The sequence below is a fragment of the Anastrepha obliqua genome, chromosome 1 (assembly GCF_027943255.1).
Source record: "Anastrepha obliqua isolate idAnaObli1 chromosome 1, idAnaObli1_1.0, whole genome shotgun sequence".
NCBI classification, from domain to species: domain Eukaryota; kingdom Metazoa; phylum Arthropoda; class Insecta; order Diptera; family Tephritidae; genus Anastrepha; species Anastrepha obliqua.
Window position 1 is genome coordinate 127,244,620 of NC_072892.1, and position 26,877 is coordinate 127,271,496.

At 36.0% G+C, this 26,877-nt stretch overlaps 1 protein-coding gene across 1 annotated transcript in view; it reads left to right on the top strand.

Annotated features, from left to right (window-relative positions):
- The window catches only part of LOC129237184 (uncharacterized), an 80,839-nt gene that overhangs the window by 14,458 nt on the left and 39,504 nt on the right, over positions 1-26,877 (top strand). The window contains exon 3 of the mRNA XM_054871698.1: positions 6,823-6,958. Within this exon, the coding sequence (XP_054727673.1) occupies positions 6,823-6,958 (136 nt within the window). The remainder of the gene's footprint in view (positions 1-6,822; positions 6,959-26,877) is intronic.

Below are 26,877 nucleotides of genomic sequence, written 5' to 3' on the forward strand. Positions count from 1 at the left end.
GATGTTCGTAGCTTTGCCGCCCACTTTTTACCACATTTAAGTTATGCGGTCAGGTTTTACGCTTCTCTCTTCACTTCTTTTTGCTCCGCTCAGCAAACAAACGCTACTTTCCCGGCTTTGCGAACAAGTTAGTCGGCTGAGTTTTTGTAATTAGGTATGCTGTTGGTGATGAACAGCTTGGCACTAGTATTTTTTTACACACTGTTCTACGTACACACACACACACATATATATATGTATCTATAAGTCGATAAAATATGGCTTCCAGATGGCGCATTTTATAACTAAATAAAGTGTGCGCAAACTAGTGAGACTCAGCAACATGGCACATTTGCTGGAGAACGTCCAATTCCAAAAAAATATTTATAAAACTGACACTAAATTTTCAATTCATAATTGCTCTGCCACTAAAAATTAAAACAAAATTTCTTCTAATCAGTTATTCTTAAGAGGCCTGTACAAATTAAGAATAAAAAACGTTTTTTTTTATTCGGTTTAAAATACCGTAATACCTTCAAAATTACATTTTAATTAAGGGGAACAAATTATTTTAAGTACTCATTCCTATAATGAATTTTCAATGGATGCTGACTTGATTGACTGACACATTTAACTTCTCGAATCTTTCGCTGTTATACACTTTGTCTTTAAAAGGTATGTTTTCAGTGATTATAAAGGATGATCAATTTAGAGGGATCAGATTGTAAATTCAAATAAAACAACGAAAACTCAAATCGATTGGGTAATTTTTATTATTTTTGTGACATTTATTTTGTGAGTACAATCCCTTTGAAATGTTGGCCGCAACTGCGCCGTAATTCGGTTATACGTAATCGCTAATTTTAAATGACTCGCTGAAGGACTTCGGTCACTATCTCATGAATAATTTTAGTAAAGTGACCTTCCAATACCTCAATCGAAGCTGGTTTATCCAGTGAGTAGTTAGAAATGGAACGAAAAGACTGTACTAACAAAATTCTCCTTTGGGATTCAATTATAAGAAAAACCGAAATCATGTTGGCGATTTTTAAAGAGATAAAAAATTTTTTTGTTTTAGAGTGACGAAAGCCTCTCAACATTAGCCATAAATACTCCACCCCTGTATTCAGGCTAGGGTAGGAAGGTAGGTTTGGCAGCCAAACTTAGATTCTCTCAGGTTGACATCATTTAAATGTCCAACATGACCACGTCTACAGCACGCCAAAGAGTCAATTCGTGAATGCCTAATTGTTGAAATCGTCGAGATATTGGTTATTGATGTTGAAGGTTGTACAGAGACACTTTGGACTACAGCTTTTGCTACTTTGAGTCGATTTTATCCTAAAAAATACAAAAATACATTTACAAAAACAATTAAAATTTTTATAAATTTTTTTGAGTAGAGTTTTTAAAAATAATGGTCGGAATTAAAGAATTTACCTTATAGAAAACAATAATAATATAAAACAAAAACATCTAATTAATTTTTTCCAACATTTTTTTATTTAAGTATAAATACTTTATTTTAGAAATTACAAAAATAATAAATTAATAAAAAAATCATTCCCCAAAACTTTGAACAAACGAAAATAAAGTTTTCCCAAAAATATTTGTTAAAAAGAATATTTTATACTAAAAAATATAAAAATTATAAAAACAATAAAATGAACCGAAAACATTTGACTTTAAAAACTTGATTCCCGAAAATTTTGTATAAAAAAATTAAAAATAAATAAAAAAATTAAAAACTAAAAATTTAAAATTTATGAAAATTGCATTATTTTAACAACCCATATCAATTTTTTTAGGAAAAATTTAGATTTTTTTGAAAGTACTTTTTTGTTTAAGTATATTTTATCCTAAAAATAAAAATTTGAAAATAATTATAAGATCTCTAAAAAATTCCATACACAAATTTTCAACAAAGAATAAATCTCAAATTAGTGCATTTCCCCTTTTTCTACCCACGACCGAACCAGTTTCTCGAAATTTTTTCACCGAACTTTGAATTGTGGACTCATTCGGATGAGTATTTCCACAAAAAAATAAACAAATTTTGCGATATGCTTTTTTCTTTAAGGTCGACCATTGTCTTAATAGTGTCACACGATAATTAAATAACCACGACAGTTGCATCACCTCGTTGCTTAGTTTGCTGCCTTGCTAGCGATGCACACGCCGCCAAGTAGGTGCATAAACATCTGGCAGCACTCTACAGATTGAAAGAAACAAAAAACGAAAAAAATCAACACAGCAAGTCGCAAAGTCAGTCGTGACTCTCTCCCTCTTCAATCAACAATAGAAAGGAGACTATTTTCTCACGTCGCAAGTACAGCCGCTATTTCAAAGAAATGTATTGTCTAAAATATTAAATTTGTAAAATTTGTATTATCGTAATTTTTGTTAATTTATTCAAACTAAAAGTAAAAATAAAAGTGAATTACAGAAATAACTTTGTATAACCTGACAATAGTTAGGTTACATTAGGTTTGGCAGCCGCATCGCACATAGAGACAGCGCAGACACTTAGACCACGAAATGGGTCCATTGTGAGCCGAAGGGGCAGGGCTACATTTTCCTTTCCATATTGAGCCATCCTGAGCTTTTGACAAATCTTAAAAGGTTATTAATACCTAAAGTGTATAGATTATCTATATTCGTTAAGAAGTAGGATTTAAAAATCGGTTCCTACTTCTGGCTAGAGCTGGGCATGTGCAAAAAAGGTGTTGAATTGTTTCCAACTCCTTCTCATTCCTGCAGCTACGACAGAAATCATGCGTATAAACGCATAATTTGCTTGCATGACTTCCTATGAGACAATGTCCTGTGAGGGCCCCTACCAAGGTCCTAATTTGAAGTCTACTCAATTTTATTAGACTTAACCTTGGTCATGTTTGCCTAGCAGTTTCATAGGTATTGACGCTAATCCAGAACTGATGAGTGCGTCCATAACAAGAAGCTTACAAGTTGCGAGAAGTACCCCCATAAAATTACTTATGCTTGGCATGCCGGTACCTTCTCTTGCAAGTTGGTCAGCCCTACAGTTCTCTGGTATATCTCTGTGGTCTGGAACACAGCATAAGTTGATACGATAATGTTTGGCCATCTCATTAAGAGATCGGCGACAATGTAAGACACTTCTTGATGTTATTTGGAATACATCCAGTGCCCGTAGGGCAGCTTAGCTGTCTGATAGAATGCAGATATCTGTTGATGATATTCTGTGTAACTCTAAACATTTTTTGAAAAAAGCTGCAGTGATCCGGTAGTTTAAAGGATTCACTGATAAAAATTTCTGCGCAATATAACCCTGATCCTGCACCGGTGTCCATTTTCGATCCGTCCGTGTAGATTTTAACGGGGGTGTTGAGTGATGGATCTTGTTCAAGCTATTCCAAACTAGAAGGGATTTTAATTAAGAAATTCCTTTCAAAGCAGAGGATGGGAGAGTGATAATCACAATCACTGGGGATATCCGTATAGGAGTCTAGGATGGGTGAATGTCCATGGGAGACAGTCTTCCATTGTGAGTTCGCTCTGAGCCTTAAGCGGTACAGGCCGCTGAGTATTTGCAGTATTGGGTTGGCAGAAATAATATGATATGCAAAGCCATGGATGGGGTGGTTTTCATGACGCCACAGACTGCTAATTCCGCTGATCTCTGCACTTTATTCAATAAAATAGAATCGGCTTTTTTCTGCATAGCACACTACTAGTCAACATTTCCATATAGGAGAATGGGTCCGGCAACAGCAGTATAAAACCAATGAACAAGCTTAGGTTTAAATCCCCAGGTCTTACCTAAAGCTCTCTTACAGGCATAAAAAGCTAGGATTGCTTTCCTAACTCTTTCTAAGATGTTTAACTTCCAAGTCAATTTCCTATATATGTTTAGTCCCAAGTACTTGGTTTATTCCGAAATCACGAGACATGACATAACAAGACATGATACTTTTTACTAGAAAACATAAGGTCCCGGCTTAAAATCTTCTAAAGCTATGCAACAACGAACTACATCTCAAAGATCATGCGAAGTACCTCGTAGTAATGCTGAGCAGTAAATTACTGTGGAAGCACAACGAGCACAAGAATACTTAGTACATCACCTATTGACCTTATGGCAGAAAATCTTGCAGAAAAATTCGCGGGAAGGTTAATGACTGCTGGAGTATTTACTTACAGAACCTTCGGGCATAGCTCAAGAGAAAAGATGTGTACAGGTTCCCCAGACTACGTGACTCCGCGCTTTAATTGGGAGAGAAGGTTTCACACAACAATTGTAGTCGTAGGATGGCACAAAGGCATGGAGCCTAGCCGTAGAACTTTTCACATTTACACAGACGGCTCTAAGGCTTTACACGGAGTGAGCGCGTGTATCTACTGTTCAAAACTAGGGACTAGGCAGCCAATCAAGCTGCCAGACCAGGCCGAAGTTTTTGCTGTTGGGAAAACCGCGGAGTTAGACTACACAAAAACTAAAAATAACGCAATAATTAATAACTACGTGGACAGTCAATCAGCAATAAAAGCAATAATCTCATTTTGTATTAAGTCCGAAAATGTCCAAAGGACCAGGGAAGCCATAGAAAGACTAGCTGCAAACAGAAGGCTGCACATTTATTGGGTACCGAATCACAAAAGCATTATGGGGGACGAAATAGTAGATGAGAAAGCTTAAAGTCTGTTAGCCTACTTTTTGAACAAGAGAACAACATACAAAAACCGCTAAATATAACTTACAATGAAATGGACGAATGCATGGGAAAGCTAGCAGACGCTAGGTGAACTAATCTGACCACATGCAAAACAGCAAAAGTTACAAGCAGAACTAACGACAAAAAACAGACTCAATTCGTACTAACGCTCTCACGAAAAGACTGCAGGACTATCATAGGTATGCCGACAGGCCAAAATCTATTGGCTGCGCATGGGTACGAGATCGAGATTGCTAGCAACGACAAATGCAGGAAGTGCAGTGGGGATACAGAGGAAACTTTGGAGTATCTTCTGTGTTTTTTCCGGTATTATCAAAAATGTGTTCGAAATGTCTGGGAGACCCACAGTTTGAGCATCCTCCTGCGCTTCATAGGTTTGCTAAAAGCGACTACGTACTAAAGAGGTTTTCAATAAGAGGTGGCACATAGCGCCGTCTTGTTGAAAATAAACGTTGTCCAGATCAATACCATCCAACTTCGGCCATAAAAAATTGTTAATCATCTCTCGATAGCGCAATCCATTCACTGTAACTGTTGCTCCAGCTTCATTTTCGAAAAAGTAAGGTCCATTGACTCCGCCGGACCATAAACCGCGCTAAACAGTCAGAGGTGGCAATGGGTGTCATCACTCAAGGTGTCAACACGCAAAGACACGACGTTGTTGATGATCGGCCAGCTTGAGTTCTGTTGTTAACTGGACTTAAAAGCCTGAATACCCGAATCTTTATGTAAAATACGGTGTAATGACGTGTGTAGAATGCCTAATTCCAAATAACGACAAGGAATGGACAAACATGGGTTTTCTTCAACACTTTCGGCTACAACAGCAATATTTTCGGCTGTTCTTGAGCGACGAGCACGGGTTTTATTCTTTTTATCACTAACTTGCCTCAACAGCTCAAATTTCTGTATTGCGGTCCGACAAGGTTCTTCACGATGACCCAAAAATGTTCGAGTTTTACGAACCGTCTCTGCCAGCTGAGTGAACCTAACCTATCTTGAAAGCTGCAGTATACAAACAGATAAGGAATGGAGCACGTGAAGGTCAAAATAAAGAATGCCATTATTAAGAATATATTTTTGGTTTCCATTTAGTAAAGAGTAATTCAACACAAAATTAGATGATTATTATGACATGGTCTACTTTTGACTGACATCGTGGATTTAATTAGCGCCGATACGTTCATTAGGTTTCATGCTGCATGGGTTACAGGCAAATTGAGGTTATATACAACCAAAGAAAGGTGAGTAGTTGAACATTACTTTTTGCCTGAAATGCGCCCCGTTAGTGCACCGGAGTCTAAAAATGTGCCGCTGCTAACTACCGATTTCGATTCTGCCAACTCAGGTCGCCACCAAACACTGCACTGATATTATATCCACAATTGCGACTACATACATACAAACATTTGGCAAAAGCAACCCACTTAGCGGGGCGCGGAATAGCAAAAAGTTCTCAACTACTGTAAACTTTACCAACTATTTTCTTTTTATATTGCCGCGGTTCGGATGATTTAATAAACCTAAGTGCTTTTTTGTGAGTAATGCAGGTGAAATTGTGGCCAAAGTAATTTACAGTTACCGAAACTAACAAAAACTCACAGGCACCCAAGTCCCTTTGGTTGTGTCTCTTATTTTTCTGGTCGTTTATTTTACACTTACAACAAATAGAAGCAGAATTTATTTCTCTTCCATGGAAATTTGATTTGTAATTAGTCAGCTGCATTTCATTGCATTGAAACGCATTGCCATTGTCGAAAGCGTTGGACGTTTTGTTGCTCAGCAGACGAAAAGTTTATTTGGCAAAAATTTACATTTCCTTTTGTATGCGAAGCGCCAGCGACCTTCAAACAAAGATTTGAATATACCTTTGCTCCGGCTTTACATTTAGTTTTGTTGTTTTACTTTCTGTGTGACTGTGTGATTGTGTTTTTGATCGTTTGGCAGCCTTTGGAATTATGCGAATAATTTTCGCTTTTAATTTGAATTTATTTTTCACTAATGCTTTTTAGTTCTTGTTCAAATTAGTCATTCATCTACTTAGACATTTGCATTTCGCTTATGCGGCATTTTTTTGTTTTATGTAATTATACTGAAAGTTTGCGCAATATTTCATTTGTCTCTACAGGTGACCAATTCGAATGCAACGCAAGTGCTCATCCGCAATGTGGGCTTTGGATTGTCCGGCAACTTCTCCTGCGAGGTGACAGCTGATGCGCCACTTTTCTCAACAGCCACGGCCACGGGCATTATGCAGGTTGTTGGTAAGTGAATAAGAGCGAATTTGAAATGCTGCAATTTTTTACTTTTCAGCTGACTGACTGGCATGAAAATGTCTCTGTTTTTTGAATTTCTAGGGAAAGAAAATTAAATATTTCTCCAATTAATTAAGCTTCCTTGCTTGAATTATGTAATATCGATTTAATTTGCTTGAAAGCCATGAAATTGAGTCATGTTGCACAAATTGAATAAATTGGTTTGATTTCCTCAATAAGTAAATGCCAGCAGGAAAGCCTAAATAAGGAATGAATGGGATTGCGATGTAGTGGACTTTTAAATATGTCACATCGAAATTTAATAGTAAAATTTTGACGGTACACTTTTTGTCGCTTAATGGCTAATACATTAAGGGGGCGTAAGGGTTTCAGCGGAAAAAACACTATTTTTGGGAATTTTTTTCTTAAACATGGATTGAGTAAATTCATTAAAGCCTTTTTTTATATTATTAAGCATATCTTTAACTATGTTCTGTAATTTTTTCATGCGGAAATACTTAGAAAAAAGCCGGTGGCAGACCATGTCCGGGAACGTCTTGAAAAAAAAACATTTTGCAGTGACCACTGTATCTCGGTCGGAAATTATCTAGAACCAAAACCAATTCAAATTTAGTCAAAGTATCATTAAGGGGTTAGGTGGGTTTCAAAATTTCAAAAAATCGATTTTTTTTGTTTTTTTGCTTATCTCATAATTGAATATGTTGAGAATATTCCTTTAAAATTTTAAAACGATCCGAGTCATATTCTAAGAGATATAGCCTTTAGATTGGCAAGTATATCGAGGCAGCTGATTAGCTATTGTTCGTTTCAATCGCGTTTTTCTTGAAACTACATTTTTGAAATCGGTAGTCACGATTTCTCGAAAACTTATGAACCGATCTCTTTCAAATTTTGCACACTTCTTCAAAATAACATTATCTCGTGCTTGAACGAAGGAATTTTTTTTTTCTATTCCAAGTAATTTTTCAAGGGCATGAAGGGTGCAAATTCTACTCAAAATAAGGGTTTTTTGTTTTCAACGCCGCCAAAAATGTAATTTTTGTTTTTTTTTTTCCTTCGTCCAAGCACGAGTTTGAAACATCTACTAACAGAAAATTTTTTGTTTTTGAATTTCAGATGAATCTGTCATGAGTTATCCTGACTACGCCGAGAGAACTTTTTTTTGAGGGGTCATAGGAGACGACGTGTCCACGCCTTAATTTTCAAAATTTTTCAATGAAAATTTCACAAACTACTTATAAAATATGTATCTTTTATGTGTTAGATTGATGGAATGAAATATTCTGTTGATTAAATAAAAAAAAAATCATAAAAATGTACCTATTTTGAGCTTTTGAAACCCACCTAACCCCTTAAATCTTCCCGCAACATTGTCCGCTTATTTTTTTCTTCGTTTAAACATTTTTGGCGGCGGTCTTAAGTGAAAACTTCTATTTTCAACGAAAATTTCCGCCATTTTGTGGGCGGGACACCCCATTCATGTCAAAAAAAAATATAAACTCAACGTTGGGGGAAGGCATTTTATATGAAGAAAACGTGTGCCGAGTTTGGAATGAATCGGTCAAGTAGTTTTTAAATGGCAGTGATCAGCGACTTTCAAAGAGTAGTTTTGAGAAAAACTTGTCAGCCCTGCTGCCTTCCCGAACGGTCGCACCTGTCAGAGCTAAGACGCGAGACTAATTGGACAATATTTCCAAAAGTTTTGCTCAGATCGGCTAAAAATATTGGGAATATTTTCTTGAAATGTTAAACAATAAGATAAGACAAAAAAAAATCCATTTTTTGAAAGTGCAAACCCTTACCAGCCTTTTCTCAAAACTATGTTTTTTACACTGGTGATCGCTGTAACTTAAAAACCGCTCGTGACTGATCGAGGGATTTCTTTTTTTGTTTTTAATTCGATATTTTCTAGGCAATTAATTGTAGGTTTTTTTTTCTCGAAAATCTGAAAAATATTTCCTAAGGCCGCCATATTGTTAATTTTGAAGAAAAAGCTTCGACCAGGCACAAGATTATCTAATAATAAAACTTATTTCTCTTGTCCGATTGATTTTAGATGAATCTCCAAGGACTTGTGATGATCATCGCAATGGGCTTCTGCAGAAAAGGGCTCCACACAAACAATTATTAATTTTTTTTAGAAATTTTCCTAAAGTCAAGTCGAAACAGAATGTTTTAATGCTATGTTTTTTGTTTTGTGAAATAAGACAATTGGCTAGCAAAAACAAAAAAAAAAAGATTGAAAATCATAGTTTTTCGGGCCTCTGACTACCACTAATCCCTCAAGTACACCTAATTCTCGTCATACATTATAAATACGTTCCCCAAAAATTCGTGTAAAAATTCGAAATATTAATTTACATACTAAAATAAATATTAAAAAATTCTTTTTACAGTTTACTTAAGAATTTATATCATTCTTACATATTTTAATTCATTAAATTTATTATAAGAAATAAATTATTGAACAGCGAGTCTAAGAGAATTTTGCTGAAACTAATTTAAGCGCTTCTCACTCTATTTGCTCTATGACATTCAAGAAAAATTCATAAAATATTGAAAATAATATTAAAAAAAAAAATTAATTTGTGTAAGGAAAGATTTGTTTTTCTTGTTAACTCGTGCTAAATCAAGTTCGTGTAAAGAAAGAATTAGGTGTCATCATACCAAATCAAGGCTGATAAAGTATCAGGTTCGGCCATCCGAAGCAAAACTGTGCAAGTGACTTCGGCTGCACCGATACTCCGTAGCAGAATTCTTCAAAATCACTGAGAGCCGGTTAACGGTCTGATGTTGACCACACAACTGCATTCTGTACATCGTAATATCAAACCCATTGAACACAATTTCGTTCTCTCAAAAGCGTATTAAACTCTCAGGCATATGAGCGCTAGTTGCTGTGAAGTGAAGTGTAGTAGCGTAATGCACGTAGTGAAGTGTAATTAATTAAGGCAATAACAAGGTGACCCAAAAGCTGTCGCCCCACTTCAAGACCAATTTATCATTTGACTGTTAATACAGGAATGTGTTTGCATTTATTTTATATTTTAGGTGACCGTCGGGTGACTTCATATCAAGTTATTCAAGTCTTTTTTACACTGTCGTCAATTCCTTCGATAATTATAATTGATTTTTTAGGCTTGATCATAACCAGGGATAATTTTTTTTAATTTAATAATGCTATTTTTTTGTTAATTTAATAACATGAGATATACCAAATGTTGAAAATTGTGGTATAATAATTTTTGAAATGCAATATCTTCCATTCTTTTATATATTTTTCTTTAAAAACAGAATATACTTAACCCTCTGCGACTGACGTGACTTAATTTTCACAATTCCCCTGACATGGTAATATATCAGACACCATTTCGACCAGTTGCCTTTACCAAAGTTCCGGCTTGTAAAGTTGGTGAAACTATTTTAGTTTTTTGCCTAAAGACTTATATTTTTATTTATTAACATATTTATTCAATTTAAGATGCCAGTTTATGTTAAACAGGTTTTGTTCTCATTTCACAAATTATACCTTAAAACTTGTATCTATACAAAAACAACGAAAAATATTCCATATACTATTTTTTTTTTCAACAAATGTTTTATATTTACTTTTTTATACTTAAAGTCAACGATATATTAAGAAAAAAGATAAATTCAGCGGTTAAGTTAGAAATTATTTCATGTTGAACATTTCTTAAAAATTCGTCCTCCAAAAAAAAAACAATACTCCATTCATTCATTCATTCATTCATTAAAAAAAATAGTTGCATTCTATATTAAGCATGTGCTCTCTTCAACTGCCTTTTATACACTAACGTACTCATGACAACGTAATAAGAAACTGCTAAAAATTCGAGAGTATCTGCTTATAAAAGAACGGCTTTCACTGATTCGCTGCACGTGCTATTTAATTATAATTCTAAAAGTTTCAGAAAATTTAAAAATAAAATTTTAACGTTATAATTTTTGTCGATTAATGGAGAGTTTCTTCAGCAATCATATCAGACCAAGGATGATAGATTTACAAGGTTTGCTTTTTAACTATTGTGAACTGAACTGAACTGTGATGTTATGATGACGCTTCTTCGAAGCTACTTATAAAAAACAGAATATATGTAGGTAAAACTGCCACGTAATGAAGCAACGAGCTCTGTGGGAAGACCCTTTAGGGGATTTTGTGCAAAAGCGACATATTTCGTACATTTAATAAGAAAAATAAAATCACCAACGCCAATGTTAAACAGCTTTTTGAAAGTGCGCAAAAAATTTGCTAACTCTTCAACCAACGGCTTGATAACCTGATAAGAGATGGCCAAGCACTTTTATCGTTTCACTTACGGCATTTGCATTACGAACATATTTATTTCCGAACTGATGTTTATTTCCGTACACTTTTTCCGCACTTACTTTCGATTGCTACGTTCTGGATATTTCCCACCTTTCAACCTTTTATTTAACGCAACGTTTACTAGAAACACCTGAAAGCGCGCCACGAAAGCGAAAAAGTGTGTGCGTGTAAGCCTGATGAGGGCAGCTAGCGTATCCTTGTCAGAATTTGGCGGTTGGCTCATACCAACAATCTGCTGACTATTTCAATTCCAGCCAATAAGGGTGTTGATGTCGTTGATGAGGGTGAATAGTGTTAAATGCTCAACGAAAAGGCAGGTGCGATACTGACACACACACACACACAACTATGGCTTTGGGGAGAAAAAATATAATGGAACTAACTCATAGTGCCACAACGGTAGCATTCCACAGTATGCGCAAAATATTGGCTTCGGCCACCACTCTGCACTACTCCCCCTTTAGGGAGCATGTGGCAACTAGCAGAGCATTTTGTAGAAAATTGCGAAAATTCTATTATTAGCAGGTCATTTCGTTCCGCGCGTTTCAAGTGATAATAGCGTAGATAAAAAAGGACGATGAGCAATTTGAGCGGAAGGTTTGGTACTACTCAAGGAAGTAGGATAATGTGATAATAGGTATAAAGTGCATTTAATACACTGAGAAATGTAGCTTTCACTCATAATATATTGCAAGAATAATCTGTTTGCGTTGAGTAGAAAAATTAAAGAATGATTTACATGAAAATGTAAATTATAAAAAAATCATACAAATATTTTCTATACTTAAAAATCGTAAAAAATATAAAAAATTAATTTGATTAAAAAAATCAATAAGAAGAAGAAAAAATTATAAAAACGTTTTTTATTAAAAAAGTTAAACTCATAAAAATATGTTTTTATTAACAAATCATAAAAAATATTTGTTACTAAATAATCTATGTATGAAAAATCAGTAAGAAGAAGAAAAAATTATAAAAACGTTTTTTATTTAAAAAGTTAAACTCATAAAAATATTTTTTTATTTAAAAATCATAAAAAATATTTATTATTATATTAAATAATCTTTATTTAAAAAATCAGTAAAAAAATCATAAACACGTTTTTTTCTTAAAACAAGAATATTTCATTTATTTTTTTAATCATAAAAATATTTTTTTTTTATATAAAAAATCATGAAAATATAAATTATAAAATAAAGTAAAGAATATTTTGTTATTACAATAAAAAATCCCAAAACTTACATTTTTTATTAAAAAAGTTAGAAGGAAGGAAGAAGAAAAAAAATTATGCAAAATATTTTTATTAAAAAAAATTATAAATAAAATTATAAAAATATTTTTTATTACAAAAATCATAAACAACTTTTTTAATAAAAAAATCATAAAAATATATATCATACATTTTTTTTAAACCAGTGAGAAAAAGAAGAAATCGTAAAAAGTATTTTGTTATTAAAGGAATCCTAAAAATTATATTTTTTATTAAAAAAGTTAGAAGGAAGGAAGAAGAAAAAAATTATAAAAATATTTTTTTATTAAAAAAATCATGATAAAATTTTCACAAAAATATGTATCTTAAATTTTTTTTTAACCAGTAAGAAAAAGAAAAAATCATGTCATCATTTTTATTTAAAATTTTACACAATTTCTTTTTATTAAAAAATAAGAAACAAATTTTGTTTTCGAGAAAATCAGTAAGAAAAAAAAAATTACAATCATTTTTTTTATCATAAAAATATTTTTTTATTAAAAGTCATTTTTTTATTAAAAATCATAAAAATATTTTTTATTAAAAGTCATAAAAATATTTTTTTATTAAAAAATTAATATAATTAATTTTTATTAAAAAATCTTAAAAATATATATCATACAATTTTTTTTTTAATCAGTAAGAAAAAGAAGAAATCATAAGACTATTTTTTTATTAAAAATTTATGCAATTTCTTCTTATTAAAAAGTTCTTAACATTTAATAAACAAATCATAACTTTTCTTAGAAAATATTTTGCTATTAAAAAATCATAAAAAAAAATATTTATCGAAAAAATCAGTAAGAAGAAGAAAAAAATCACGAAAATAAATGTATTTTTTTTAAATGTTATACAATTTTTTATAAACAAATTATAACATTTCTTAAAAAATGATATATATTCTAATATTTTGTTACTTAAAATATTTGATTATTAAACAAATTACACAGAAATTTTTTTATTAAAATAATAATGTTATTCTATCACGGGCGATAGCCATTGATGTTGTGAACAACATCTTAAAAGGTCAGACGATTCGGTTGAACAGTTTTGTTTTTTTAACAACGCCAGACCGAAAAAAGTAGTTTTGAGATAATTGAGAACAGCCGCCGCGCGACGGATAATGCGACCATTAATGACGCCGCATGACGAATGTGACTTTACCTGCTGAAACGGCTGTAGGATCAAAAATTCTACGAATATCCTTTGACAGAATATTCATAAAAGCCTATACTTTAGAAATCTCAAAAAAGAATCGCTAGTTTTTTCAAAATTCTGGACCACTGGGACCCCTTAAGGACTCTGCTCTAAGAGGATGTTAGTAGTATATAAGCGCATACTATTTTAACTCATTATTTCTTAGACCTGTGGAGAATTGCAGCCACTTAAGCACTCAGTCAAAATACGTTTCTAACTTTTTATTGCTCTTATAATTTTGTTTCAGTGTGCAAACGCCTCATCAGTCGCTTTAGTTCCAGTTTTACAATTTTGTGTTTTAGTGTTCTCGATTTTAAACAAACTAAATAAGATTTTTGCCCCTTTCCCCTGTCAGCGACTCAACAACTGAAGGCACGTCAGATAAGCACCTCACTAATGCTGCCTCCCGCCAACAACCAACCAACACAACCAACCAACCAACCAACTAACTAGTGTCAGACGAAGAAGATTTTCGGTTTGTCTTCCTACTTATTGTTTAAAGTTGAGCTGATTTAACGATCAAATAAGGCTCCGTTACCGTGAAAAGATTAGAGAAGATTACAAGTACGTTGTAGTCAAACGAAAGTAAGAGGAAACTACCACCGCAGAGAAATTGAAACTTTTCACTTTTTCTAACTCTTTAGTTGTTTGTGGTAAATTGAATTTGGAGCTCATACTCCTTCACAGTTTAATAAATTCTATGCATAAAGAGGTAGAGGAAAGCTAAAATATACGTAGCAAGTGTGCTGTGGCAGCTTCTCAGTGACGATGCGGCAGTGCTCGGCTTAATGGCATACAAACACTAACTCATAACTTACCCGTATAATGGGGTACCTATTCGGAAAGTGTGGACAGTAGGGGAATTGGATTTTGCTGAAACCAAATAGGAAACTGCAAAATAAGAAATTATTAATGCACCCACAGGCGTTGGGTGGCTCGAAGCACTCGTTGAGAGTTGGTGAAATAATAAGAAAGAAGAAGAAGACGAACTTAGGAGCTGTGGATGTTGTTCTATTGACAAACACATGTTGGTTTATTGTTGGTGCTGGTGCAGCATTTCACTTATCTTTTGCTGGCGAACCGTGGGGAACTAAAAATGGAAAATAAATAAAATAAAGGGCGGCTCAAAGAAAAGCTTTAAAAATTGAAAAAGCTAAAAAATTAAAATACAAAAATTTATTATTACACTCTTATAAGGCATAGTCAATAGGAAGCCATTATTTTTCAAATATACGGCTTTTAATAATCTTTAACTTTGAGTTTTATAAGAGCGATCGAGTTACGTTAGACGAGTTAAAAAAAAAAAAGAAATAAATAAGTAATTGGGGTGCGTCTGGATGTTGTTTTAAGCCAATTCCGAATGCCAATGGTTTATATAAGGAGCTTTTCCATGGAAGAAGTACACTTGGAGGTTTGCCATTACCTGCCGAGGGCCGAACGCTACTAGAAAAAACGGTTTCTATCAGTTTGGTGTTTCATATAGTACAAGGAGATTTGAGCTCACGCAGTAGTAGACGACCACAAAATCATTCGGCCAGACGGCATTAGATGGATAGAAAATTGTATTAAAAAAAAATGTAGTAATACTTTTGTATTTTCTCAGCTCTATATTGTAAGAGCGCTCGTCTACCATGGACACCTTCAAAGAGAGAAGAGTTCACAAGCTTGCCGCTATCCCAACTTACTTCGCAATAACACATCAAATCAAACCAGTTGAAGCCTTGCACGGTGTATTGAAAGCATGAATAAATATTGGAAATATCCCACAAAAAAAAAAAAAACCAACGAATGGCACTAAAATTAACCTTTCTATCTCTCTATACGCAAACTGGAGTTTGAGAGTCGTGCTAGGGCAATCTTTCCAAGTAGGCGGGTTTGAAACGAGGGGAATATCTGACTGCAGCTAGCACCTTTGTCTCCACTCACGGCTTCAAGATAGAATCGGGAGTCGGAGCAGAGGTTTACTCTAAATCAGCCAATTTATTAATTTTCTTAAAATTGCCCACACTGCCAGTCTTTTTCAGGCAGAGGCCGCAATATGCCATGGTACAGATCCAAACTAGTCAATTCCTGCATAGAGGAGATCAAATCTCTTGGGTGTGCAGGCAACATTTTTTTGATCTGAGTTACAGGACATTAGATTATATTGGATTAGAAGTTTGGGTAGTTGGACAAGTCCAAGCATTGAGTCAAGAAGATCATTGTACTATACCCGGATAGACTTGAGTGGAAGGAATAGAGGGGCAGGATAGTTACAGTATGGATGGTAAGACGGAAAAATTTGTTTGAGGTCACTCTTCCGTGAACCCTTAGGATTCATTGATAAATCTTAATGGATGCGGAAGAGAAGGAGTATGAACTTTATTCATACTCAGTACAACGCACCCCAACAACCTAAGTTTGATTCTAGAAAACGCCAGACAGCTACAGAAAAAAGCGTATTGGGTCGCCAATGGTTTCCTTGATAGCCGTATTCTGATCACAGGATTTGTGCCCTATGATTACACCTAACAGTGCTCTCAAGTCCGTAGTACGAAGAAAAGAAAGAAAAATGTCGCTAATTTCCTGTTTAGTTCTTTCACAAAGCACTTGGCTACTCTGCTGGAGCACAACTCAGATCAACGTCACCTACGGGTAGATCTCATAAAATCGTCAATCCATAGTTGAATCAATACGAATTGACACCTAGGAAAGGTTAAGGGCCTAGTAGCCAGTTCATCAGCCAACTCATTCCCTGTATTACCACAATGTCCAGGCACACAGTTTTGTCTTACATTCACCGACTAATTTCAAAAAGTAGCGTAGGTTAGCAAAGGCTATTAGCGCAGCTTGACTGTAACTACAAATTCCAGGACACAGGAACATAGAAGGGAATGAATTTGGTGATGAACTTGCCAGGAAGGGGACTAAATTGATCTCAGAGACCTCCTACCCGGTCATCGTCATTCCCCTGACAGTTGTTAAAAGGGAACTGCACAAATTATCTCTCAGGAAAGCATAGAAAAGCTGAAGATCCATTTCTTCACGTGCTATATCGAAAACCCTTTGGTCCCATTACAATAGAAGAAGGACTCAGAAAGTATTGGGGACTCTACGGCATTCAATTTCCGAACTCGTAGCTGTATTTACCGACCATTGGACGATCGGCACGCACGAGGAAGAGCTTGGTAAACCATTTAACCCCTATAGCAGAAGCTGTGGGGACCTTTTAGAGAAGGAGACTGTTGAGCATTTTCTCTGTAAATGTTCAGGCTTGGCAGCTAGATAATTAACGTCACTGGGTGCTTCTTTCTTCGACAGCCTGGGGCAGTGCGCTAACCTAAATGCTACAAATCTTCTCCATTATATCAACAGCTCTGGCTGTCATAATGGTATCAAAACGGCGCTTTAATGCTACTTCAAGAGTGTCAGAGTGGTATTTCCACCATTTTAGATACCTAAAACTAACCTCCAAGGTTGCCAATATACTCGTACATAGTCAAAGTGACTGACCCGACTCAGCACGAAAAATGTAAATTTTTCACTGCCTGTGTGGGATGCTTAAGAGCTTAAAGCTTTGAAGGAATCAGCCTTACATAAAATTGATAGAGCTGTCTCTGTTACACTTGCCGCTGTGTTTCTAAGCGTATAACTCAAGATTTGTGAGCGAAAATCGCTTAGGGTTGGTTCTCAAACTATTGAGTTATGATATTCCAGAATAGAGTTCCATATGCATAGCGAAGAGATATGCGTAGTGAGTGCTTCATTGTGAACAAAATTTCTCAAAAAAACCCATTTGGAAAAAGGGCTTGAAAATAAAAATTTTATAGCATTGTATTTCTCAGCATTTTTTCAGGCACTCATTGCCTTCCACATTGTTTACTGACTGACTCAGCTGAAATTTCGTGTGTGCAAATGTCAGCTGTGTCAAAACTACATAAAACTCACAACGAAATATGAACTTGAACCACCCTGTCTATGCATATAAATATGAACAAAAGCAGTGAATGAAAAGCGCATAAACAGACTGCTGTGATCAGCATAGTGGCAGCATCGTTGAGTGGTACTCCGACAGCACGTTGCACGTTGCACGCTACTACCTTTACTTCCTCTCCTGTGCTCATGCATGTAGTGGAATACACACTATACTGCTGCTACTACTGGTAAATGTATTAAGAAGCAACAACAATACACACAATTTTATTTCAATAATATGCAAAATAGCAACGAGGCAAACGGAAATTGCTTTGGGGATGTTGTATTAGTAACTGGCACTGTTCGTCTACAACTGATCCACATCAGCTTCGGTTCTGTACGATGCTGTGGGCATTAATAAAGTAGAGAGAAAAAAATGAAAATAAATTCATAAAACTATAAAATAGAATTTTTGCAAAACTGCTCTTTCAACGGAGCAACGCCCAAGCCGTTGTCTGTGTATATGTATGTATATGTGTGTGTATGCATATTTGTAGCACTTCCTTCCGCTCATCCATCGTCTGTCTTGAATTATTACGAAAGGAAAAGCGTTACGCATAAATCAATAAAGACCATAACGAATAAAAGAAGGGTAGGAAAAAATGAAATAATAATAAACAATCTTTCAATTTTATTAAATTTTTGGATTGGTTTTTTCGTTAAATCATTTTGTTATATGCATTTTTTTGTTGCTAACTACGAGATACATTTTTGGCGCAGTGCAACTGTTGCTTTTCCCTCTTGTCCACTTCTGTAGTGTGATAAATATACATACATACACACATGCATATGAGTGTGAAAAGAAAGGGAAAGGCTTGGGAATAGTTGAATTTTTAGTAGCTGGAATTGAGTTAAGTGCTGCCGCTTTCTTACTTACACCTGTGTTCACAATAAATGCAGCGGCACATAAAGCAAAAATGTGATTTTTTATTTATTTATTATTTAAATTTTCTTATTTTTATTATATTTATTAAAAAATATAACTTATATTACAAGAAAACTACATAATACATAAAGTTTCATATTTCATACAAAATTAAAAAAAAATCAAAAAAGTTCAAATCAGAAACTTCAAAAGCTTCTAATCAGAATCCCTCCAAAAATTTCCAGTGTGCCGTTTTCTTGCCCGTGAAATTTTAGTAAAGGGTGGTTAAATTTCAAGGGCCGATGTTGAATGTGAACCACACCTAAACGTCAACGACACCGATGGACTTGGGGTTATTTGAAAGAAAAGGTGTACGTCGATAAGCCAGCAACAATTCAAGAGCTAAAGGATGAGGTAATTCGGCACATTAACGGCATAGAACCTCAATTATGCCTCAGCGTCATCGAAAATTCGGACCATCGGATGGACGTGTGCCGTCGAAGCAGCGGCGGCCATTTGGCCGATATTTTGTTGCATACGTAATTGAGCCATACCAATATTATCATAATAAAGAGAATGACAATAATTTCCAAAAAAAAAAATTGTATTTTTTTTTAAATCAACACCGGCCCTTGAAACTTAACGACCCGTTACAATAATATGCCAATGACGGCCGCTGTAGCTGAATGGCTTGGTTCGTGAGTATCATTCGGAAGCGCGTAAGTTCAAATCTGCGTGCATGAAACACCACAATGACACTAACAGCTTTTCCTAATAGAGGTCGCAATGACAAACCTCCGAGTAAGTACTTCCGCAACGTATATTGGAAATGCGTCGGACCCGGATTGCATAAAAGTCCACCCATCGCAGGTATTGCCTCACAAAAATGATCTGTAATGTCCTGGTTTAATCATTGGGTCTGAATACCTTCCATGGACATACCGTTCTAAACTCTTCAGCGAGTTGTTGCTCAGAAGTGCACAATTTTGAAAACGAAACGTTTTTTCTACGAGTTTTACTTTTCTACCAAATTTACTCAAAATTCAGGAGTAAGCAACCCAGTGTCTTGCTAAGGGAGCCGATTTGTAAAGAGGGAACGAGAAAGCTTTAAACTTTTTATGAATAAGTCATGTGCTGCGACTGTGCTCAGTAATCTCTAAAGATTTCATAGTGAGATCCCCTTAACATGGATCCCTTGACGGAATGCTCTTTTAGAGTCTCAAACGTGACGTGCTAAAATATTTTTCAGAAAATCAAAATTTAGAATTGTGTATAGGCAAAACTATAATAAAAAATAAAGTTAAGTTAAGTAAAGTTGAACATGAAAAAACTTTACTCGCGTTTTACTTAAATTATGACTTCAGATTTTCATCTTTGGATTGACTATGTTGATTGATTGTATTGACTATATTGCTTCGCTTGATACGTAAATATATCCTGAGAAGGGATTCACTACAATTTGGTCAAACATTTATAAATGAAATAGATCTGGAGTAAGTCAATTTTTTTCATTTTTTATATACCTTCCATTTTTTTTATTGATTTTTAACTAATGCTGGCACTGAATCGGGAGTGTACTTGGAACAATTATCCTTAAATTCCTTCTTTAGACTTCTTCAAAGTTCTTTCTTTAACTTCCAAGCTGAGATCTACGCTATAGACAAAGTAGCAAAAACGATAAGATTAATGTACTTACCTCCGGCAAACCTTACCACAGAAGCTGGCCTCAGCGGACTTCAATTCAAGATATATTAAAGTATGCAGAAGGTCGCTCTCGCTTATTCAACAACACAACACCACACTTTGCTGGGTCAGTAGCCATTCTGAAGTGGACGGAAATGACAGAGCGAATGAGTATGCAAGCAGAGGCTCTGAGCTGGCCTTCATCGAATTATAACAGACAAAAGCATTCCTCTAAACGAACTATTTACAGCGATTGACTTGACTACTAACAGCAGGGTCTCCAGAGTGTTTTGGCCAAAACTGTATCTTCAAAGGACTAAATATTTGCTAGCGCTATTGACACCCTAACCAATTACTTTTGCAGGAATTGTGAAGATGAAGAAGAATGTGAGTCGATACAATTTGTGCAGTCGAATGCCCTGCACTTGAAAGCAGCCGTTCCAAATATCTTGAAGAATATTTCTTTGAAGACCTGGAAAATTTGCAAAATGTCTCATTGGAGTTACTAGTTACCTTCTTAAAAAGTTCTAAGTGGTTTAAGTAATTTAGTTAGGGGATGGAAATCAAATGCAGGTATCACAATGGAACTAAGGGCCACCGAGTGTCTTGTCAACCTGGCTAACCTAACCACACCTTGGGGCCCACTTGTACAGAAATTCTAAATTCGTCCGTTATGATAGCATATAGGGGAAAGCAGAAGGGAGGGAAGAAGGAGCAGTGGGATTAGGGGATGATGACCATGCACTTTCGACGACACCGACGGTGACTGCTTTAGGTTCGTAAATAGCTGCAATAAGCTACTGATGAACTTCACCAAATTTGTAATATTTAGACCCGCTATATACGCAGGTGTAGCGAAATAGTGAGAGCCCATATGTCAGAATCTTTGCCAGACGAGAGTAGGGCACCTGAGGAAAAGGGGAAGGAGATGATTCCACTTCGTCCTTTTGCAGAGCGGGCTTGAGGCAATCCCAAGTCTCACCACATTGACACCTAACGAACAGGATACCCACTAGATTTGAGAGCTGTGGCTTTGTTAGCTTTGGGAATTCCCTCGAGCGTCCCCAATCTACCCGTGGCCAGAAGAATCTAGCGACCTTATACGGTTGTGCACTAGCGCAGCGCTCGCTGAGTTGACTCGAGGCTCATCTTTCCAAGAGCAGACCACAGGTTCTTAAGGGATCCGCAATCCTCCAATTGGTGATGAAACCATTCCTAGGGTCCCCTATCTAGCCAGCTCATCAGCCCAGAAGTTGCTCTCTATGCCGCTGTGACCGGGAACCCAAATGAGCCTGATAGCGAAGTATTCGCATGCAATCGAAAGGAAGCCAGACGTTCCTCGACCAATTTCGAACCCACAAAAGGGAGTAAATATTTACTTCTTTACTTTCTTAATGGTAATTATCGAAGTGAGCAACCAATCCACCCTAACCCAACCTAGCTCTGATGAACATTTTATGATTACTTTAAATTTAGTAGCAAAATTTCAAATTTTTAGTTATATGATTTTTGTTCTAGTATAAACTATAGTTTTATCAAATTAATAAATAAATAAAATAAGAAATTGAATTAAAAAAAATCGTAGCAACTTTGCTATACGTAGCGCTTCTATTATTGTGAGCTCAGGTGTACATACTTGCACTTTCGGTTGCAAGTGCCTGAGTGTGCAAAAAATCGTATCGTGTGCCATAGATGTTGAATTATTAAAGACCTCTGTTGCTTAAGTAAATGATATTTTATTGAGGGTGAAAACAATGTAAAGAAATCCGATTGTGTATTGAATCAGACTTGAAGATGTGCAGATGGCTCAGGTGAAGAGGACATTGATATTAATGTTGCTGTTCCAGATACAGTGGCATAAAATGCTATCCGAAATTTTTGGAAGTATGCTGCACAAATAATAATTTTTATTAGATATTAAGGAGGCCGTTATCTAGCCCAAAATTAATCAGCCTATCGAAATATTTCATATTTGACACTTATGAACTAGACAGTACTTTTAAAATTTAGAAGAAGAATTTTCACTCCAGTGTCATTCCCGTGATGCTATCTGGTGATTTTCTAAGTTTGTGGCCTATCCATCGCCACTTTCTGCGTTTGATTTATCACAGGATGGGCTCCTCATTCGTTGATCTCCACAGTGCGCCGTTGCTGATGGTTTTTGACCAGAATATTCCGCAAGTGATGCGGAGGCATTTGTTGATGATGGATTGTAGCCTCTGTGTGATGGTGTTGGATACCAGCCATGTTTCATTTTCGTACAACAGTACTGACTTCACATATGATTACTTTTTACATATCCAATTCATTTTCCGTAAACTAAATAAATCAAGCCCCAAGCAAGTCTTAAAAAAATCTCTACAATAGCGCCACCTAGCGACAAAAAAATACAAATGCCAAGTATCTGACTGAACGCTACTTTCGCGTTAAAACAGGGAAATGGATGTTCTAACCATGAAGAAATAAATGCTGGTGTGCCACAAGGAAGTATTATTGGTGCGTTCTTGTACCACCAAAGACTTGCCGATACTCCCAAATGGCTTGGTCGTCACCCTCACCGACGACACTGCCATCCTAGCCACTGCATTATTTTTGAAGAAGCTGCAGTCAAATTTCAACTTACAACAAACGCTGCTCAAGTACGGACGTGACTTGACGCATAAAATTAAACAATACGAAGTCGGTTCATGTAAATTTCACCAACAAAAAAGTTAGTCATCATCTTCGATGGAAGGAGCATATGAAACTTAAACGACATGAAATCCATCTGAAGATAGATAAGATAGATGAAATGACTAATTGTACGAAGGTCAAAGCCTTCCACATATAACAAAATAGCTATACATAAAGAAATTATAAAACCTGTGTGTTCTTATGGCGCACAATTATGGGGTTGCGCCAGTCAAAGTAATAGGTATAAATATACTTCAACGACTTCAGAATAAAATCCTTCGAGATCTTTTCAACTTTCCTGGGTTCGTTCGCAATAAATATATTTATCGCCACATAATAATCTCTACGGAGGATCTATGTGACCTCAAGATTTCTGAAGAGGAAGCTTGTAAACTCATCCATACATGATCTGGCATGATGGCTGTTAGCTTAAGAAAGAGATTATGAAAAGCTCTTCACAAAATTGGTTTTGTGATTCCAAAATTGTACTGCTCGTTAGTTTGTTTTTAACTACTTTTAGTTGCAGTATCAACAAACATTATTTTGCATTTTATATTTATTTGTAATAAAAAAGCCTGCATGGCAAGTATGGATCATAATATCCGATTAATAGCCATTTCGCTATGTTAGCTTTAAATCAGTAAAAAAATCTCGTACTTCATTTCTTCCTTCCTTGCTTTTGTCCCGTTTCAGTTGTGGTCAGCTCTCCTAGTTCGAAATTGCCAGATGTTTCGATAATGTCCCGTTTCGGTGCTTACATTTACAAGTTTCATGTCGCCGTAATTTGCCTTCTTCTTTACTGAAACAAATGTTTCGTTTTCGTTTTGCGATCGGCTGCTACTTGACGTCAAGATAGTATCCCGCCTAACCTAACCTAAGACTAGCACAGTAAACTCTGGCTTATTGAGTTCCTCTCCTGTCATCTCCTACATAAAATCCCAAGTAAGAATGTTGCTGGCCTTCGTGCCCCATCCTCGGTATATGACTGAGTGGCTCTCCAGAGAATGTGCCTGTTTATTCCCCGGGAGGTATATTATTTCCGTCCTACGCTTCATACGTATACAAGTGGCATTCGTCTATACGCCATTAGTGGATGCGGTCTCTAGGGGTTTTAGGCCCCCCGAGAATTAAAAATTCTCATTAAAAAATTTGTATTTCGACTTGATTTGCCGTTTCCTTATTTTGTGAAAATAGGAAACACATCGTGTCTGCTAAGAGCATGATAAATTTGCTTTAACTATAGTGAAAAAGCGAATTGTAAGGAGATCTTCGGCTACCACGTCACATGCGGTTGGGCAGCCGAATTATGTACGATTATTTCACTTTTATTCACAGACTCGTCCAATCAGCCGAAGTTCAGATAGCAACGAAGTAACATCGTGTTACACAACAACACAATCTCAGTTTTCTGTAAACGCACCTCCTGCTTCGTCAGCCCATCATGTGATTCTGTCAAATTCGCTCAGAGTCGAATAACGGCCTGTTATGGAGCACACCTTCTCAATCCTTTCCATCACGGGTCTAGTATGCTTGAAATCGATTGATGAAGCTAAATCTCAGATTTTTTCCTTGATCCCCTGTTCGCTTCGTCACTTCCTGCAGGAACTTTGCTTTCTGGGACAAGGCATCAATTGACGTTTTGATGTTTAAAAAATTCCAGACATCTTTGACGTTATTAAAGACACTTCGAGTCTCTCGTTTCTTCTTCCTCTTCCTTTGCGTCTACCAGCAGATACCGCATCGAATACTTTCAGAGCCGGGGCATTTGTATACATTGGGACGACATGACCCAGCCAACGAAGCCGCTAGATCTTTATTTGCTGCACTCTGTCTATGTCTTCATAAAGCTCGAACAGCTTATTGCTCTATCGATACTCTCGTTACTCGCCATCACCGACGTGCTCAGGTCCGAAAATTGGCTGCTGAATATTTCTCTCAAGCACTTCAAACGATGCTTCATCGGATGTTGCCATCGTTCAAGCATCTGCGCCACACGTTAGGACGGGCATGATGAGAGCCTTGTAGAGTGTTAGTTTTGTTTGTCGAGAGAGGACTTTACTGCTCAGTTGCCTACTTAGGCCAAAGTAGCACTTGTTGGCAAGAGAGATTCGCCGTTGGATTTCAGAGCTAGATTTCCAAGTGTCATTTTCAAGGCTAAAATTAAGGTGCGGCTAGTCACTCAGATGCTTAAAGAGGCTGATGGGCATAAAACAATCCAAAAATAGCAGTTCATGAACGAGAAACTTTCACGATTCCTTTTACGTGCTCTTTCTTGAAAATTTAGCAATGCTCAACTCTGTCCAACACACAACTGAACAATCGTTAGGAGGATATCGGCAGTCTGCAGAAGTTTAAATAATGTTAAAGAAGCGAGTTTAGGGAATAGAACCTTGAAGGGTAAGCTTGAGTTCTATGACATTGATAGGATTTAGTAAAAATCTTCATGAAAAGCAAAAAGATATGAAATGTCTGTATAAAAAGTCTATCCGCAAAGTATGAACACAGCCAATTTGCGCGTATCTCGAATCAAGTAAAGCGTTAAATTAGTCCATGAGTACGCTACTGATGAGGACATACGGAGCGATATTTGTACTTCCACACACATACACACATACATACGTTCACTAGCGACATTGAGTGTGTCAAAGCATTCGTAAATAAATCTCCAAAGCCGGATATGAACTTCAGACAGACAGACAGTTAGATTTACAGTCAACCAAATGGTTCGGAAAGCCAGCAGACTGACAGGCGAAGGCGGAAGGTAGTTGAGGAGCGATGGTGTGAGAGTGCGAGAGAGACGGGGGTAAAAGATAAATGAGCAAATGTTTCGAGTGACAAGCTTAGAAACAAATAAGATGGCGTCAAATGCACTGACACATTCCAACGCAGACACCTCTCTCTACCCACCCCCCGATTTGTGTGCGTATTTATGTACGTACATAAGTACGTTTAATGCACACAACCACATATTTAAAATGTTAAGCATGTATTTACAAACACCGAAATATAACCGAAATTACATTGAAGGAGCAACATAAATAAATAGCAATGGGAGAGCCAAAGCAAACGCAAACACAAAAAAAACAACACATTTTAGCCACTAAAGTGGAATTTAGCTGTCAGGGCACATTTGTCCATATTTAATGTCAAACGGAAATAAAGATTAACTGTAGTTGCTACTGTCAACTGCTGCCATCCACCACATTTGGGTACAAAGCTCATATGAATCCAACAACAATAACAACAACAACTACGCTTACAGTTATTTCCATGATTTGGTGTTTTATTGAGCGCAGCCAACGTTGACTGTCACCGTCTAAAAGGTGAATGTGTTTGTGATTGTCGTCAATGTATAGTAAATACATTTGTATGTTGGCCCAAGCGGCAGCAGCAACTCAGATCAACAACAAACCATTGCCAAAGTAAAAGTATTAACAAATCAACGACAAATTCAATGGAAGCATCAACGACGCAATGGAATGACAACCTTTAAGAGCACAACGCAAAACAAACAAATATTTTTGCACACTGTTTTCATTTTCATTTATGTGTGCGACCCAGTAACCTGAACTCAAGTGCCAGCAATTGTTGCTGTCACTGTCAATATCATTCTGCATTATTCAGCGTCACCCCAACGCCGCTACCATTTAGTTGCTTGCTGTTGCCTAGCTGAAGGCGGGGGTGGTGGCTAATAAATTCTGCTTCTTGTCTACAACTAACAAGGCTACTAAACCCGTATTTTTGTATTTTATTTTTAAGATTTATTCAACGATTGATTTTGCTTAGGTAGACACTGTGTTACTGTGGTTATACTGTTGCTATGCTAATGGGTCATTTCAGGGCAAATGGAGTAGTTGGTTGAGTGCTTGATTGAACTTGCGTTTTTATTTCGCCTCTTTTCTTTTATTCCATTGTCGTATATTAATTTTTTTTTGCTA